The 20,311-nt window shown below is 40.6% G+C and overlaps 1 protein-coding gene across 4 annotated transcripts in view; it reads right to left on the bottom strand.

Moving 5' to 3' along the window:
• enah (ENAH actin regulator) overlaps positions 1-20,311 on the bottom strand; it is a 139,262-nt gene that overhangs the window by 48,836 nt on the left and 70,115 nt on the right. For all 4 annotated transcript variants that reach the window (XM_086188985.1, XM_086188983.1, XM_086188984.1 and 1 more), the window contains exons 2-3: positions 17,661-17,826; positions 10,965-11,142 (exon numbers count right to left, since the gene is read on the bottom strand). In XM_086188985.1, coding sequence (XP_086045111.1) covers positions 10,965-11,142; positions 17,661-17,826 — 344 coding nt within the window. The remainder of the gene's footprint in view (positions 1-10,964; positions 11,143-17,660; positions 17,827-20,311) is intronic.

Genomic DNA, 20,311 nt, shown 5'->3' with positions numbered 1-20,311 from the left:
ACAACTGAAAGGCTGACTAATTAAATTCAACTGTTTAAATAGAGTCAAATATTTTTTTCAAGAAAAGTTGTCAAAAGTTTGTGGTTTCCAGCCTTTTTTTTTTACTATTAATTTATATGACATGAAATGAAATAATATAAAAAACAAACAAACAATGGTTTTGAAATTTTGCCAGCACAAACAAGCCCGATTTTGGATAAAATAATGAACAGATTAATCAACAAAGGTTTTCCTGGTACGATAATCAAAAATGGCAGTGAGACAAAAAAAAAAAGCAACAACTGAAGAACTAAACAAGGCATTTAGAGAGCATCACACTTAGGTCTAATGACTTTTTACAGAATATTTCCAAGCAGGGAAACATGCACCCTCTCTGAATTAAGGACTTCACTTTTACAAGAAAGATTTCTAAAGGTTCTCTCGTTTTATACACCAAGGTCCCTGCGATTTGCCGTAAACTCTAAATGGTTACAATCAACAGTTTTCTTTTATTTGTTCTCTTTTAATAAATTAGAATAGGCACATTGAGATGAAGACCACTCCCACTTTACCCAGGGTCATCTTTGTAACACAAAACCTTGAATTATAAGATAGGAAAAGACAGACCTTGTTGATCCCACATCGGGGAAATCAGCTGGCTTTGCTGATGGCAACAAAACTATCGAGTCCTACCATGTATCTCACCCTGAGAGAAGGAGGACTGAGGACAGATGTTGTATCCTTCACAAGTTTGTAACTGTGAAAATTTGAATTATGGAAACAATGAATAAAGAGCTGAGCTCATGAGCTGAGGGGGAGGCAACTGTTCTCAAATCTGCCTCATCGGCATCATTCACAACTGCATGTCAACACGCGGTAAAGCAGAAGATTGTTGCAGATTTCTCATCACAGTTTGACATATTTAACTATCAGATTATTACTGAAGCTTGACTCTCGCTTCTACAGAGCTCAAAAACATGCAGTTTTATTGATGTTTGATTAGAATAGGAGGCACAGAGCAGAGTGGCTCATGTGTTGTCAAAAAAAATAAATTACCCAATATTTCATTCCATAGTGGCATGGTGGTGCAGTGGTTCGCACTGTCGCCTTACAGCAAGAAGGTTGTGGGTTTGAACCCTGGCTTGAGCACGGGGTCTTTGTGTGGAGTCTGCATGTTCTCCCTGTATCTGTGTGGGTTCTCTCCTGGTACTCCGGCTTCTTCCCACCGCCCAAAGACATCAAGAGGGGACGAGGCTAATTGGATACTTTAAATTGACCGTAGGTATGACTGGTTGTCTGTCTCTATGTGTTGGCCCTGAGATGGACTGGTGACCTGTCCAGGGTGAAACCTGCCTCTCGCCTGAAGGCTGCTGGGATAGGCTCCAGCCCCCCCGCGACCCTTAACAGGATAAGCGGAAAAAAATGGATGGATGGATGGATTTCATTCTATGATTCATAATTTACTCCTCTTCCACGGGAAAACCTTATATTAGGCCTTAATTACTGGACTATATGCACCGTAAAGCACTCTCCAAATTATTTCCCTGGTACGTCTAGATCATTCAAAATCCATGACCTTTAACCTTTAAGTATTTGTTTTAGCTCCTTCTGTTGGTACAATACTTTTTTTTTTAGCTAATCTAAACAGATAATAATAAGGCACAGCATGACTGGACAGCTCAAGAATGAGCTGAATTCTTCTTGGAGCATTATAGACTTGTTCCAAAGATGGTGAGGCCTTGGTAACTCTGATCAAGGTCTCTCTGGCCTTCCTCCACTGTTGCAGAAAAAAAGAGCACGGCAGAAATTATAAATATGGCTCTATAGCCAATCAGGAAAGTCTCCACAGCGGACACGCTTGCAGCTACAATTTGTTTGAGACACATGGGACAGAGTGGTAATATTTTTGAACATAAACTGACACTCATGGGGTCTTTCCACTTATACAGTTACTTGTTCATTGGTGCAATAGAACTGCATAACAAGGTAATGTAGGAATGAACCATTTCTATGTTTTCTCTCTAAGAATGAGATCTGAAATGTCGGCGTGCTGGCAGAAAGTACTCTTTTCCTTTTACAAATCTTCAATTTCAAATCCAGATGCCTCATTGTGCATTATTCCATGTTAAGGTCGTAAGCCTACCTTCATACACTTACATGTAATTACAGTAGTAATACCGGCTCAAAATACTAAAATACAAATGAGCCAGTAAACCAATCAGAGATTTAAACCAGAGCTCCAGTCAATGCAAAAATCTTTGTTGTCACTGTTGGCAACAAAAAGTGGTTCAGGATTTATAAAGAGATTAGTACATAGAAAAAAACCACTGAGGATTAAGTCACCATGGAACCAGAGACTGCCCTTGTAGGTACACAATAACTTTAAATTTCTGATCAAACAAGCAGACATTTTAAAACACAGCTAATCTTTTAAACTCTGCACAAGAAGACAAGCTGCTTGAGTTAAAAAACAATGGGGGACTTGAAACTCTCCTTTCATTCTGTCCCATCCTTTTTAGATAAATGTTTAAGAAGAACAACAAGAACTTTGAAGACATTGTTGCCATTTCCATCACATTCTTGTGTGAGTTCAGATTTCTAGCTTTATCGCTGAGGCTCTGCAGCAAACTGGATGTTATTGCATTACGTTTTTACCCTGCTTCTTATATTTTAATATGATATTAATAGAAGATAAGAAGTGTAGTTATAAGGGCTGCTAGATGATATGATTTGATATGATTTGCTAAATTAGAAGGAATGTTCCTTTTTCATGATTTTGTTCATTTTCATTGAAAACTTATAAATGATTCCGGTTGAAGCTTATGGGACTTTCTATCAAACAAAGAGATTTTCTTACACCTTCTCTGCAGCACCAAAATAGCTGTTTTAGCACTGCATTTAGACACTGAATTATCTGTCCACAAATATTGCACCTTCCTGCGATATGAAAAATGCAGCAGGCCAAATTATGATTCATTTGGATCAACAGTGCAGCCCGAGTCGTAACACACCCCAATGTCCCATCACAGATAGGACAGCTGCTGTTAGGCCCATGAGGTCAAAAACCTTGGGAGCCCTTGATAAATTATATCCAGCTTCTCTAACTTCAGTTCAGTCATTTATTTTCTGTCATTTGTACACTTAAAAAAGCAGAAACGGACGTAGACAAATTGAACAGTTTGACTGAAAAAGGCTCAGGCAGAAGCAAAGTCTTATTAGAGCCCGCCTGCCATACAGCTTAAGCTACACAATGGTGTCAAGACAAAAGGGTAAAAAAACAACAACAAAAAAACAAACATGTACAGGCTATATACACATACGCTTACATACACTTATTCCCATACATGCATATATATGACTTTCCCCCTTTTTTCAATTACAGCCGTAACTCCCAAATATAAATGCGCATAATGATTTTTTGAACGAAATAAAGGTACGTTGCATGAGTCAGCTCATATTATGGCTCGATTTTGTTGCACAACAATTTTATCAGTAGTAGTTTTATTGGTTGATCCCCGTAATTCAACACAGTAAGTTAAATAAGAAAGTATCAGCGAGCAGTGACTTAAATATAAACTTTTGTGATTTAACATGTCTTTGGCTTTGTACAGGACTGCTATTGATTTTGAGATTTCGCCTTTTGCTTATTCAACACGTTTTTTCCAGTCACGTTTATGATCAATCACAACACAGAGGAATTTGGTCTCCCAGACCTTTCCAAATTTCAATTTTAGAGATTTTTAATTTAATATCACTTCCAGATTGGTTTCCAAACCATAAACTTCAAAACTGTCAGTGTAAACTTATCATGTCTGACTCTTGCTGTGAAACTTAACAGGGTCAGGAAAGGCACCAAACAGATCCTCAAATTGGTGCATCAGTAACATGAAGCTGCTCTGCTCATTAGCAAAGGTGCTGGTTATTTTCATGACAAATTAACTTCTTGGTATTTTTTTCCAAGACTTTGTGTGTATTTTGTGTGCACTGTCTTAAATAACCCTTGTTTTGTTTAACAGCAAGCCCAAACCAGTATTTATGTCATTTAAAATAAATTACTTGCATGAATTAAAAAAAGACTTTCATTCCCAAATTGTTGCAGCACTATATTTTACCAAAATGAACCCACATCTTTGCTGTGTCGATCTTCATGCCATACCATGCATCATCAAAGACAGATTCACAAGCAACCCAAACTGGCACACTCCCACCCGCTTCAACAGTCCTGTCCAGTAGTTCCTACTCACTCCTGAGGATGATCTGGGCTCGGCTTATCTTTTGTTGATCCTGGGAGAATCTCCAAACTCTTGCCGCAGCAGGCATTTCTGTGGATACCTCTATGAACGGGCCTTTACAGCAGCAGTCAGAATGCATGTAAGAAATCTGGTGGACCTCTGACTTGTCACTTATCCTTCCTTCCTTTCTGAGCTTTGATTTCTGTCTTTTGTTTTGTCCAGACAACTGATAAGTTCTCCTGACACTTCTGTTCACTCGCCTCTCTCACTCTTTCCAAACCTCTCTATCTTCTTCTTCCAGTCTGTCTCTGCTCTTGTCCAGCTTTGTTGCAATGTGTAGTCTGCCACTTTGCCAAGCTGGCTTTTCATGCCAGAGACCATGAGCTCATCAAGAAAAATAAGTGGGGCAGATGGGGGAACGGGGTTCCGCTGATGCAAGTTTAGTCACATGCTATAATGAGCCAACAAACACATGTCCCATGGCTGTTGTGGCGAGGGTGTTTACATCCAGCTTTCAACCAGCTGACGTACAAAGGCAGACTCATTTTGTCCAGGCAAAGTAGACTGTTTCTATGGGATGTGGGTCTCTGGACCAGCAGCTCTCTCAGGTTTCAACCCCTCCTCCTCCTCCTCCTCACAAAGCAGGAGTAGCACATGGTGCTGGCAGGGACCATTAAGACACTCAAAATAAATGATGATCCCCAGTTAGCAACTTTTCACGTGTCTCCATGGAGACTAACTTCTGCCAAATCTGGTCGCAGCTGTCCAGACAAACTGAGCAGTGTATTACACTCTGCTTGTCTGGCACACTTTCATTTCATGATTAATTATTGGGTCTTTTCACCTCTATTAGGTAGAAAAAACAACATTAACTCAAGTACAGTACTTTTTCAGCTTCACGTAGGTTAAAATTGGAACTGTCACTATATATGTGTGTGAGCTCAGCCAAAGGAATAAAAAAGGAAAAGCAGAGAAAACGAAGTGTAGAGGGAGCAGGTATATACATTTATCTGCAAGGGCGCTGCACTTAGGCCGTTCCTGTTGATAGATGAGGCAATCATGCTGCGTGTCACAATCCTCTTGTAGCCTTTTCAACTCAAAGTGCTTTTATAAGAAGTGAGCTGCTTGCACTGCAACACAACACAGGTCAGGCCAGGACAGCATTGTTTTTTTGACCCTTTATTCAAACAGCTATGTTTGAAAAATAAAAAAATAAAAAAATAAATGGGGAGGCGGACGAGCTTCCTTGCACCATTCCTCTGTACACTCACTGAATATTTCATGGGTATAATCTAATATGATCCAATACAACAGCTCAGCTCAAAAATTCTGCATTTACAGCTGTTTTTGTTGACCACTCAGAATGTTGTCCATTGAATACATGCACTGCTGTTTGCAGGGTTCTCAAACTGGACTGCATAACAGTGAAAGGTACATTTGGGCAAAAGACTTTGAAAGATACTTTTTCAATACCCGGTGCATAACCACCCATTATGACCTCAATAAGAAAAAAGTAGAATGATAACTTACTAACAGGAAAATGATCAGATTTGTAAAAGTAGAATTTTTGGCACAACTGTTGTATTGCATCACCTAGTCACTTCTTTTTCTCTTCCTTTGTTCCTGTTCCCTCTCCCTCACAGAAGCAGATTACCCGACAGACCACAACACAGATGGACCCCTGAGGCCTGTGACCCCTCCCTCCCCCACTGCTGATCCTCAACCTTCCCTCCCACTTTATTTTAGCCTTTTTAGGAATGGACACAGATCTTTCCTCGTCCATGAATGAGTTCACCGATTTGACATTACATCACACTGCAGAGGAGACTGTGATAATAGTAGTAATAATAATAAAAATAATAATAATAATAATAACACAAAATGGAGGTCCAACTTCAAATAAACATTGTTTTAATACTCAAAAGGATCATGACAATATGTTTCCAAAATAACAACTCCCCTCCGTGTCCCCCCTGCAGCTCATATACGTTCATTTGCTGTCACCTGGATCTCAAAATATCTGAGCTTCATTTTGACCTGACATCAAGGTATCAAAAGTACTAAAATCTATGGGCGACAGTAGATTTGTTTTTTTATTCTAACAGAGTAATTAACTGTTTAGAAATGGCTTCACACAACTTATACACACACGATCCAATGACCTGTCAAAGGAAGACATTTATATTTTCATGTATTCGTGCCACCCACATTTTTAAAGTGCCAGTTTAAGACGAAGCATTTGTAGGGACATAAGCTGTTCTTTGTTTTAGTGTCAAAACCAACAACCAAAGAAACTGAAGACATCCATTTTTTTGCAGTTTGGATACTTCAATAATTAAGAGCTTCTTTGGCTTTTTCACAAATGAACTTATATATGTCAAAGCAGATGATGCAATCTACTATCCAAAAATATTAAATATTTTAGCCTCCGCAAATCATTCTCCTTCTTAAAGATGCAATGAGCCAATAGTTTTTCTAGTTCTACACCTGGTTTCTACACCTGAATTTGGATATCTACTGCTGCATCAACAACAGTGATAAGGGCAAGAGAGATGGAATGACTGGTTTGTTTGATGTGTGAGGTCTTCCCTCAAAAACACATCAAGGGGAGGAACTGATCTCAGTCTGGTCATAAACTTATTTTGCAGTGGCTCATCTGTGGTGGGAATATAACCCAACAAGCTAAAAATGTGCTGTAACTGTTCTCACATGACATTTAGTGATGCATCTTCGTATTTTATTCCCTGTGTGAATATAAACTGAACCAAATTCACTTCATCCACCTATCTGGAAACAGCAAAAACATTTGAAAGGTGTAAAAATTGGATCATCACAACAAAATAAAAAAACCAATTCAGTTTTATAAAGATGACTTCAAATGTAAAAGCAACCACATAAATGATGCTCAGTGACTGAATTCCATTACTGTGCTCATCCCTGCAGTTGTCTTGGCAGGACTAGCCGGACCAGTTTGTCTCCATTGATTATGGAACTGATGCTGTAGTGTGAGAAGTCTGGAATATATTAGGTCACTTCCTCCCACCGTAAACAACTTCATATAAAAGCTTAGCTAATGCTGATACTCGACTGGAGACACAAAGTGTAAATCATCTCTTTAGACACCAGACTGATGATGCTTTTGAAAAAATGAACATTGCAAAGATTCTGTAACAAACAGAGGTCTAAAATTAGTTATCTCATTCTGACAGCTGTCATGTGGTAGGACTTTAACACCCACTGAGTGAGTGATGGAGCGTGAAGCCCGTGTCGAAAGGATTGTCAGGTCCACAGATGAGTACGACCGCAGCAGGCGCCACTGAGAGCAGCTGTCATGACAGAAATCCAGTAGCAGAAACAGTGAGGTGAAAGGGGAAACACTGATGCTTTACTCTGGCAAGTGCAAAAGGGGAAACAAGGAGAAGGTGATGTGGAAGAAGAGAGCAAGGAGAAATGAAAGGGTCTGTGGCTGTGCTCTTCATAGCTGAGAAGTCTTCCAGTGCTCTCAGATCTAGATTTTCAGGTTTTCACAGCTTGAGCTGTTACATCATATCAAATTCCAAATAAGGACTCAATCGCACCATGGTGAAATCTAACATATTGCCTGTAATATCTGAGGACCCATATTATGAGCTGTATAACATGTATCACATAAATAAGTCACACGCTCTCCTGTTAGCCTCTAAGAATCCTCAAAGTGAGGTAGCGTACGTTTCTCTTACAGTCGACATCTCTAAAGTCATCAAAAACACAGTCAATTCTTCAGTCGGCCCTGCTGTGTTTCTGCAGTCAATGCTGTGAGGTGATTTTCACTTGGAAACTTACAGCAATAATTTTCATTTATTTCATCTTAAAAATGCTTTTGATTTCTTTCTTTTATATCACAAGATCAGATCCTTCCACACGAAGTTGATGCTAGAACATGTGATTAAACTTATTTGATGATTTGATTTGATGATTACCACAGGTCAGGAGCTATAAATACTGGATGATGACGACAGCAGAATGGTGGCTGAAAAAATACACAGATAGCAGAGCTCCCACCAGTGTACTCGCCGGTGTTTAGCCGCATTAGCCAGTCTGCATGTGAGAGGTGAAGCATTCCTGAAGATCCATCACCTGCTAGAGGATTAGGCTACAATGTCTGCACACACAGTCAATCACTAATAATTAGACTGTGTGTACATTGATTCATTATTTTTCCCCAGCTGGTACTAAGCTTTATGGAATACCACCCACTTTGACTGCCACTCAGTGTGAATAGCCTGTCAGACATCAAGAGAATGAGCCACCGTCCTGCAATTACCGATAGTGGTCGCAAATAACACTGTTGTCACTACTGTGCAGTGCTACTTTAGTTCACTTGTGTTGATAAAACACGTCACACAAGCCTTCGCACACAGAAATAAAGTTGACCTGTTCTTTGCTGCTTCCTAAATACTTCTACTGCTGACTAACTTCATATTACACACTATAAACAACATTGAGGAAACTCTCCATCCTAGAGACAAAAAAACACCCAAAGCTGGACACAAATCTGCAGCACAATCACTGTCTGCTATCTGATTGGTAACGTGTCTGAAATTTTTACCGGTTGTCGCCACGCTCTTGCACGGAAGCAGAGTGACAAACCATTTCCTCAACTTTACTGCATCACAAGATGCTGGTTGGTTGCTGTGGCAACAGCATACATGAATGTCTTCCTTCTCTGATCACAACACACATGAATGAGAGATAAAGGTTCTTTAATAACAATGACACATTCAGCTTCAACAAATTAGTCTTTTGTTTTGACAGAATGACAAAGGAAAATAAGTCTGAAAAATGTCTGATAATTAATCGATTACTTCATTCTACTGCAGCTGTGTATCTCTCACTGTATATTCAATTATACGATATAAAACAAATACATGGATTTGTGCTGATAAACGGTGATTCAAAGTTGGCTCTATTTAATATAATTCAGCAGCATTTTTAACAGATTTGTAAAAATGATTTACCTTTTTAAAATTTGTAAATAGCCCAGAAAAATGTGCCACACAAACAACAGAAAGTTACCTAAGATGTTCGATTTATGGCAGTTTTTTCAATACCTAAATACTGCTCTCGTTGCATATAACATCACATAAAAATACACTCATAATCTAGTTTGAATATATGATATACTGTACACAGCTTTTAAAATTTACGCTTCAATGACATCAACATTCGAAATGTGATTTTATTTTAGATAAATGAAAACAATGCATGAGGAAATAAAGCAGGAACAATTACAGTCTCAGCCTCTTCAGTTTTGACCTATTTTAAGAGAAACAACACAGCCCAGTAGAAACTATCACTTCTCACATTAGTTACCTTTTGCTTTTACATTCTGAAACTGACATTAAGTAAGGTGACGTGATCCTGGCACCCTCCAACTCCTGTCTGTCCTATTCACGATAAGTGTTTCCTGATGCTCGTCCTCACACACACACACACACACACACACACACACACACACACACACACACGCGCGCACACACACACACACAGTGAATACACACATTTTTGCATCATTAGCACAATGAGGCGCATCACTACAGGGTTAATTAGTGGAAGGGATTAGAGAGTGATGAGACATGCCTTCGAGAGCAGGGATGGGCATAATAGAATGGAGAGAGGATGCAGACATGGCAGGTCATGTGGATGGGATTGTATAAGTACAAGGATATTGCGGTCAGAACCTTGGCTTCGGCTTTGTTGGATTAAAAACAGAAACTAGAGAAAGGAGCGGGGCTTCAAACATGGTCGCTGAAGATTAATCCTTACTTTGGGAGTAAAAATCAGAAATCAGAAACAAACATGTACAATTTGCTCTCAGCAGGGTAACAATGTCCCCCCTTCCTCAACCCCTCTCCATTGCTTCCAGCAGGCCAGCGGACGCACAGCTGGAGGACAGAGCTATGCAATGAGTGCAAGATTCAGAAGACCAAGGCCATGATGTACCATTCAAGTTGCAACCCGATGCAATTTTTGTGACAATTAAATGAAGCTATGTGTGTGTGATCGTGAACATGCGAACCAACAGCCTCCTACCTTGTGGCTGCAACTCTTACGGGCTTATTATATGATCACCTGTAATTAATGCCAATTATGTTCAATAATAGACTATATTTATGTATATCTGTTTTAAATTTTACAGTATGGGTTACATTTTGCTTTTACAAGTCAGATCTGGAACTGACGTTCAGTAAAGTGAGACGATGCTGGCACTGTCCATCTCCTGTCCGCCCCATTCACAATAAGTGTTGTGTATGTGTGTATGTATGTATGTATGTATATGTATATATGTGTGTGTGTGTGTGTGTGTGTGTGTGTGTGTGTGTGTGTGTGTGTGTGTGTGTGTGTGTGTGTATATCTCTGATTGGTCGACAGCATCTTGTGTGGCAGTGTGGTCGTATGGCAGGGTCAACAATGACTAGCAGAACAATTCGCACTACAGAAATCTAACTATGATGTCACAGAACTAACCTGGGCCATTTATTGCATGTTTTCCTCTCATTTCCGTACAGCTCACAAATCTGTACTGTCTAATAAATGCTTTTAATGCTGACCAAATACTTACAGTGGTGATGATTTGTGGAAGTAAACAAATAAGTCACAAGTCACTGTCATAGTTTTTGATTAGACGTCTACATTGCTCCACATTAAGAGACACAAAACACCAAGGTTAGAATCAGTGGTTGGACAACGATGATGTGGCAGATGGCAGTTTACCTGTATCCTGGGAATTCAGCACCTCCAGGGCGTGCATCATGGCACTTGCAAATACATTTGCATCCTCCTTGCTGCCAAAGTTTAGGCCATAGACCTGTCTGGCATCACGCCACTGGTGGAAGGTCTGTGTGGCCTGGTTGTACTTTAGCCCCTTGGGAATGGCACAGTTTATCACCACCTGAAAGAAGAGAGACAGGGCAGGAGGCAACACAAAATGACCTTTAGTTTAGCAGACAAGAGTTACCCAGAGATGCACCCGATCAGAAAGAGTTCACAATGCACCTGTATTTCCAGGTGTGTCTAAAGGAGTTTAAGCTGACAGACACCAGTGCACGAGGTAACACTGAGAATATCGTATGTCTCACATGCTGCCTGGCTCTCCTGAGATTTATGGCTTAGCAGTAAAGACATCTCTTTATATCTTCATTCATCAGCTTTAACTAGAAATAACAAGTGATCACATATCACACCAATTTTACCCTCCCTCCGCTGGCTTCCTATCTAATTCCACATCCATTTTAACATATGGGTGCTAACTTTCATAGCCTTGTAAGGACAAACAACCCACTGCATTGCTGACTTCCTCGTCCCTTCAGCTGGGCTCTTAGGGTTATCGGATCTTGTTTTACTGTCTGTTCCTCATACCAACTGTAAAACACGTGGTGCTTTTCAACTCAACTCTCAGATGTAGCATGTTCCATTTTGTCCTGTCTACTATTTGTATATGCTTGTGAAGGACTTTGGTCAACAGATGTTATTAAAAATGGGTTTTACAGATAATTCTGACTTGACTTGTATGATGCCCCTCGAGGCCCCAAAGAAAATGATTCTTGCACCCTGTGTTGGCTGCAATTTAATTACTCTGCTGGTGTCTTTGTGTCTCCACAACCTGAAGAAGGCACAAGCTGATATGTGTTGGTGTGTTTTTAATCACTCAAGGCCATTACAATCCAGGCCTTTTACATCTCAAGCCTACCTTGAGTTCCCAAACTTGAATTTTTAGGCCATCTTTGGTCTTAATTCCATTTTGAGTTTTCTGACTTGACTAGTCCAGCAGCTGCTCTCAGTCTTTGGAATACCGGTACTCTACCTTTGTCATTGCAATTCTTAGATACCTTGATAAAGCAACAGAAAATGTTACACTATCAGGCGTTTAGTTAACATTTCAAAAGGCTTACTTATTTATTTATCAACTTAATATTGGCATTATTATTCATTTGTGGTATTGGCGTTTTTGTACCTGGTCATGTGTCTCAGTGCTGTTTTTATCTTTCCTACTTTGTTTTATCTCATATATTTCTTTTGTGTATTTGGTATTGTTGTGAAGACCTTTGTGATTTTGTATGTGAAAGGTCCCAAATAAACTACAAATTGTTGTCTTTTGTAATCTATCACGTGGCCACACTGTGACTGGCATGCCAGAACACTGAAGATCAGCAGGTGACAAAGATGATTTGGATTACAAACACACACACACACACACACACACACACACACACACACACACACACACACACACACACACACACACACACACACACACACACACACACACACACACACACCCTAAAAGCCCTCTGGCTAATTAAACACAAACTGAAACACTGGGGCAATGTAACCCATTAGGTGGTAAAATGTCATTTTTAAGCGGTCATAACCTGAATTCACAATCCACTAACTCTGTTTTCAATGTGCTTTTGGCACTAATATTAGAGCTTTTAGTGTCTTTGGAACACAGCCAGGAAGGAACGCCTGAAGCTACTACTCTGAGAGTTATTCAGAGAAAGTGGGAACCCCAGAACCTCAGGGACTGTGACAAGAGCACACTTCCCTCTCTGCACTTGTGCGTGCTTGGAACACAGAATGTGAAAAGTGGTTTTAGCTGAAGGATCTATATCTGTGTCATAATCTTGGAGGTTTTGGCCTTGTGAAGTAAGGGAAGACTCACACACACACAAACACACAAACACACACACACACACACACACACACACACACACTTTTCTCTCTCAACTGTCACTGTTCATCTGATAAAACCAAAATACCCTGAAAAGTCATGTAATGCGGTTTAATCTTATAATCACTGTGTCATCACATTCAAACTGTAAGGAGAGTGAATTCTAAACATTCCCCATCAGGGATAAAGTTTATTTTACTATGGCAAATAGTTGGTCAACATTTCAGAGGCCCCTTGGTGATCTGAATGGATTAAGCTGCACCTTCAGCCAATAAATACTTACACTGCACAATGTCTAGTGTTGGCAAGACTTATTTTTTTCCCTGAAAGTAATAATCGAGTGTCAATTTCTGTGGTTATTATAATGTCATTTGAGCAAGATGGAAAATATTCTTTTAACTGATATTTATTTTTGATGGACCGGGTGATAAAACACCAGCCAGTACACGTGACCAGAAATGGAGCTGGCGTAATAAGATGCTTATTGTACATGGCAGCAAATACGGCAAGTAGGGGAAATGACGCTATGAAAGCAGAACCACACAGACAGACAGAAAGGAGTGTGAAGTGTGAACTGTTAACACAAACACAGCCAACTCCAACTTACACTTCTTCCCTTTGAGAAAGCCCATTCCTCTTCTTTTGTTGGTGCTTCATCATTCACATTTCAGTCAAATAATACCAAGGTGCCATGTGTCTGACATGTTAACATACCAGTAAAATGCTCAATTTCTCAAATGGGGCAGATTATTGCTCTTTCTCTTTTAAAAGATGTATATCAGGGCTGCACAATTAATCATTTTATTAAATTTACAGGATTGAGCAATATTGACATCTAAAATGGGTACTCCTCCCGTAGAGTCTCTGCAGCAAAACACTCCTAAACCACTGCTTGATTGATAAATTACAGCTGTTGCTGTGATGAGATTCTTTATGTACTCAATGGCCACCGATACAAAGTTAACAGTTTGGGAATTTGAGAAAATGAACATAAAACAACTGTTACACTTGCTGAAATAAATATAACTCTGGAAAAAAAAGCTGAGACCTGAGGAGGGAATGATATGAAAGCAGTCACAGCTGTTGCAATATACGTCACCATGACGCGCATTTATATTTCCAGGGGCGCAGGTTAAAAATTCTGATGCATTTTATTTTGAAATGTGTTCCAAACTGAACTAATGTTATTCTTAATGAATAGTAGCAGGGAGAGACTGAGCGTGCATGACTGGGAAATGTTGCTGAGAACAGGAAACACTGGAGTCCAAGAACTATGATGCTAACTGATAGCAGGATGCTATGTGGTTAAATAATACCTTCAAATTAATCTGGTTTGGCCTGACCTTACAGCTTCAACACACTTCTTCACATTCAAGCCATTAACTATTATCTGGCTTTGGATTTGTAAACCAACTGCGGCTTGTGAATGGATGGTAAACAGAGATGAGTTCAAAATGAAGTAAAATCAGAGCACAGAGGAGAAAAAAAAGGCATCATCACTTATTATTCTTCCTGCTTGCAGCCTCACAGGAAAACTCAGATGCTAAGACAGTGGGATTGCTGAGGCAGTGTGTGCTGTCTCACGGGAGGGGAATCACTCACATGCTGTCATCTCACACGCACTTCGACACAAACTGGCACACACACACACACTGTCCTCTGGTGGTCCTCATCTACTTCTTGCAAAAGCTACTTGGGTTATTTTAGGTAAAGCTGATGAAATGATACTCTGGTTAACACACACACACACACACACACACACACACACACACACACACACACACACACTTTTGCAGCTATCCTTGTTAGGACATTCCTTTGGCCTCCATTCATATGAAAAGCCTAAGCCCGAGCCCTGACTAACTGATTCCTAACCTTAATTTAACCTTGAATAACATTTAAACCCAAACCTTAGGCAGGAACTCAGAATTACATTTTGTCAAATTAGTACAGGTCTTTGGTCCCCATGAGAACAGAGGTCCAGATAAGGTCAGAAAAAGAAAAAAAAAAAAGTCTGATTTCTGGCCAGTGTATCACCGTATACACACACACACACACACACACCCTTCTACTTACATCTTTGTGAGGACTTTCACTGACAAAACACATTTGCTAGACCCTTACCCTTAACCCAGCCATCTCCGCTGAATGCTTGACCCTAAACCTAACCATAATAAAATTCCAACCCCAGCGCTAAAACCAAGTCTTGTCCTTTCTTTATTCTTTGAAGAAGTGAGGACCAAATAAAATGTCCATCCATCTATCCATCCATTTTCTTCCGCTTATTCCTATTAAGGGTCACGGGGGGGCTGGAGCCTATCCCAGTGGCTATGGGCGAGAGGCAGGGTTCACCCTGGACAGGTCGTCAGTCCATCGCAGGGCCAACACAAAGAGACAAACCATTCACACTCACATTCATACCTATGGTCAATTTAGAGAATCGAATTAGCCTAGTCCCCAACTGCATGTCTGTGGACTGTGGGAAGAAGCCGGAGTACCAGAGAGAACCCACGCAGGCACAGGGAGAACATGCAGGCTCCACACAGAAAGATCCCGTGCCCGAGCCGGAACTCAAACCTGGAACCTTCTTGCTGGGGGGCCACAGTGAGGACCACTGCACAACCGTGCAGCCTCAGCTAAAATGTCCTCACTTCTAAAAATGTTCTCCCTCTGTTGGTAAAGTAGTTTAATAGGTAAAAATGTTTTAGTCCTCAACGTGTAGCAAGTACAAGAACACACACACACACACACACAGAATCACATGCATGCACGCACAAACACACACACACGGTACTCCTTTCTTAACTGGGCATTCTGTTTTCCCAGGAGCTATGAGCCACACACAGCTATGAATACATCCATGACACTTACAACACCAGCGTTGTCCAGATGCATAGCTGTATTGAGACTACGTGAAAGGTCACATTTGAGCAGGATGATTCAACCAGGTGTTACTGGCAGTGTCCAACATTACTAGTATGACTGTTTACGAGGGGTGGAACTCAGATGTTCAGGGGGATTGACTCAACCTCATCTCACAGCGAACCTTGTATGTACATCTGTATGCTCAGACTTTCTTATCTTCAGATAAAGAGATAGAGAGATGTTTCATACCTGCTTGACACTTTCGACTGTGACTCCACATCAGAAACCAGCAAATTCAAAGGTTTAATAAAAGAGGCCATAGAAATCAATCACCATCAACCGGGACGAGGGGGCATACACCCTCTTGCACACCTGGATTTCCCTTCTCCAGAGGCCATCCAAGGTGAGGGGGGCGTGGCCAGCTGTTAAATGACACATCAGCAGCATGTTGGATGACGCATCTGAGGAAGACTTGAGTCACAGTCAAAACTGTCAAGCAGGTATGAAACCTCTCTCTATTTCATTTGTCTGACGATAAGAAAGTCTGAGCATAGTTTAACAAGAAGACAAAATGAACATAATTAATTTGATCTATTACATCTGGATTGGATATCCAGTAAAGCGTGGCGTTTAAGCCATCTCGAAGTCGCCTGCCTGTTTCTTGTGTCTGCTGAATTCTTTCATCACACAGGATGCCTAAGTTTTCCGTTCACATTGCATTGTAAAATGAACAAGAGCAAAAATTAAGAATTATTTGAAGAGCAAAAAGCCACTGACACATCTAAATTAAATGTTCACACACAGAGTATCAACACAAAACTCAGGAACTCTGCTTCACCATAGCAAGCAACACTGATATGTATGTTCCAATGCCTGACTCTCCCCCACACACCACTCATAACATCCAGCCGTCTCAGCTACAGATGCAACGAATACATTTTTCTTGGCCGATTCCGAAATTAGCATTGTTTTGTTAGCGTCACTTGCCGATAGCATTTTCTGCCAATTCCAGTTTTCTGTCTATGAACTATTCTTAACAGAATATGAAAAACACAGAAATTATGGATGGGAACCTTTATTTTCATATTTAAACAAAATATTACTCTTACTGTACTCCTGAAATTGCTCTTGGTTAATGGATCATTTCTTACTCTAACAACCCTGAAAAATACATAAATAACTGAACAAAGTGCTCACCGAGTTGAAAGAGGAACAAGTAAATTCTTCTGATAATGAGTTTCTGTAAGTCCAGCTGTGTCTGACATACCTTTCACTTACGGAACAAAAACAGTTGACTGCAGCAGCCATGGACAGGAGAGGCTACTGGCTTGTTCTTGGCTCATAGCTCTGCCTACTTGCCTTAGCCACTTCCCCTTTGTTAGCATCCTCAAACTGGGAAGGCTCAACAGGCTGATGGAGTTTGAAGTGTCTGATTAGGTTTGTTGTTGGCTTTTGACCTCATATGTTTTACAAATTGCAAGATTTATATCCTCATTACTCTCAGCGAAGACCTTCCCCAGCTGTCACCGAATCAGTTGGGAATTGGAAAGACGTGACAGTGACTGGCTGGTCATCAGTCAAAGCTTTCATGCTGAAAAGTAGCCGATTAAGGTCCCTGGGTGAGCAATTGGTGCTTCCCTAGTTTCAGGCCACCTTCCAATGCCGCAAACCACTAAAAAGGGAGTTACGTTACAGTTTCAGCACAAACTACAGCACATATAAATAAACCTGTGTTATCAAAAGTACACAGCGGGCATCGATTTATGCAATCTCAAAATCAGGATTTTCTGGAGTGACATGTCAATACATCTGATCAGACATCATGCAACACACGATAAAGGACCAACACCAAGCCCCTCTGCTCATGCACTGACCTGATGATCTTGAATCTTGCGTCCCACCACACGGAAAGCATTGTTGCCTGTATGGTGGTAGATGTGGACTCTGCTGAAGCCTGTGGAACCACCAGCTGGGACCCACTTCTTATTGGCATCATCGTAGACCATAACAGCAGCTCGTGCCTGGCAGATACTCTGTTCACTGCAGGGAGACAAACAAAGAAAGTATGATTTTAGTACCTGCTGCCCAACAGCCTATTCAGATTGTCCAACGTGCATTTAAACTGGACTAATCATTCCAACAAAATTGAATAAATACATTCAGCGATTCCAATATGTTGGAGTGCCTTTCTTTTAGGAAGAAAACTTGTCAGACTCTTCCCATTCAGTACAGTAAATCAACATTATTAATGGCAAAATTAGAAGGATTTATGGCCATAAACAGGGTTGAATTTTGCCATTACTATGAATTTGTGTTACACTAATTTTCAAATAATCCGTGCCTATAACTTAACAATTGGGCTCCAATGACTCTATACTGTACTTTTTTTTTTTTAATCTAAGCCTATAGAGATATGTGTCAAACATCTGAGGTAATTTGATTTGTCAGGAAAATGGCCCCATAGATGGACAGCCGTGTATATAATGTTTTGATTTATTAAATTTCCACCAGCCTAAGCATGGAAATGCACCTCTACATGCTATCCCTTAATAACAATGATGTGTTTAGTCTTTGTAAATGAAAACAATGGAGGTGTTTATTTTGCATTTAATGCGGGGGAGTGATAGCCGACTGCAAGTGGTCTTTTGAGATGCATGTGGAGATGCACTCTAATGCCAAGTGTGAAATCATTCACTTGGGGCTCTACGCTTGTGATCAGATGACTCCATACACACACATTAAAACGAGGTCTGAGAGCGTCCCAATGTGAGCACTGGGCGAGCAAGAAGAAGCAACAGACTGAAGGAAGCAAAACAATCAATTATTCATAGCAGAACTTCTCCCATAACTGCTAACAGCAAAAAAACAACACAAGGTGAAACAGAGGAGAGCAGGGCAGATCAACAGCAGGATATATCACTATACATCAATAATGACAGTCTGAATATCCACAAGAAGAGAAGGAGAAAGTAAGACGTGCAAATGGAGGAAATGAAAGGCTAAAATTGATTGGGGAGATGAAAAGAAAGATGAATGGATGTGCAAGAAATGAAAAATGTCGGGGGAGTGAAAAGAGAAGGACAGATCCAGCTTCAATGGGACACACACATAAACCCTGTGTTTCTAAAACCTCAAACTACAGGAAAAGGATCTGTGGTAAAAATTCACTTGAGTAACTTTCATGTGTGAACATATACCCACACACACACACACACGCACACACACACACACACACACACACACACACACACACACTCCAAAAGCTACTTCACAAGCACTCTGGGTCGCATATGACATGCTGTAAAATAGCAGAATCTCCTTGAAACAGCTCTGAAACATTTATCTACTGTGTGCGCTACAGTAGGGACTCATGCGAGAACAGTGTGTCTCCATATGCACAGCTCCTCACATATCCAGCTTCCACACATGCACACGTGCAAACACGTTCACACCTCAGCTCTAATGTGCTTCATTACAGTAACAGAGGCTGAACTGTGTTTACAAGTGTGTAGCGGCTGATGAACTTAAATTGTGATCTCATGTTTTTAATCAGACAGGGGCCGCATGGCTGAGAGGTAGAGTGGCCGTCTAGCAACCAAGGGGTCGCTGGTTCGATCCACACCTCCCCCGGTTACCACGCAAAGTATCCTTGAGCAAGATACTGAACCCCTAATTGCTCCTGATGGCCCTGCGACAGACTGGCAGCCCATCCAGGGTGAGCCCCACCTTACATCACCCAGTGTCTGCTGGGATAGACTCCAGCACTTGGAATAAAAAGCCAGAAGAATACACCCCAAAGTCCAAACATCCCCCTTGAAACACATCTGTGGAGCAGAGAAAGAAAAAGACATGACGGAGCTGCTTTGTTCATATGTGTCTGGAGAAATAGGGTATTTTGGAGGAAATGAACCACAGTTATCAGTCTTTTACATGAATGGAAGACTGATTCATTAATGATCCACTAATGCATTTGTGTTGCTGTTTTGTGTCATTGTCTTTGCAACATTTTTCAGGGGTAGACGTAATAGACCAACAATGAAATGCTGATTTCCACGACTTGACTGGTGCACTCCAGTTCTGTTGACCCACCTGATCTCCTTGTTAACCCCTCCTGTCCTCTCTCAAACACTTCTGTACTTTCTGCCAATGTGTATAACAAGTCAGCCTTTAATCTTGCAGCACAATTCATTAAAAGAACAGTGTGTGTGTGTGTGTGTGTGTGTGTGTGTGTGTGTGTGTGTGTGTGTTTGTGTGTGTGGGGGTCCTTAGGAAAATAGTATTTAGAACACTCCACATTAGTGTATTACCACTGGGAAACATTTTATTTTTTGTTAGTTTAGAATGAGGAAGCCTGTACCACCATGGATCTACAGTGATAGGGATGGACAATATTGGATTTTTGCAATATCCGCCATGCCAATCTTTTATGGCTGGTTTGATGCTAGGCCTTATTTAACCATGTTTATACAATCTGGGGAAAAAAACAAGCTTTTCTCTATGAAAAGAAGAAGAGAATTTTTTTCAT

The sequence above is a fragment of the Aulostomus chinensis genome, chromosome 20 (genome assembly GCF_037954235.1).
Source record: "Aulostomus chinensis isolate RoL2024-O1b breed Wild chromosome 20, RoL_Achi_v1.0, whole genome shotgun sequence".
NCBI lineage: Eukaryota > Metazoa > Chordata > Actinopteri > Syngnathiformes > Aulostomidae > Aulostomus > Aulostomus chinensis.
Note: the sequence above shows the minus strand (reverse complement) of the source record. Positions and strands in the feature narration are given on the sequence as shown.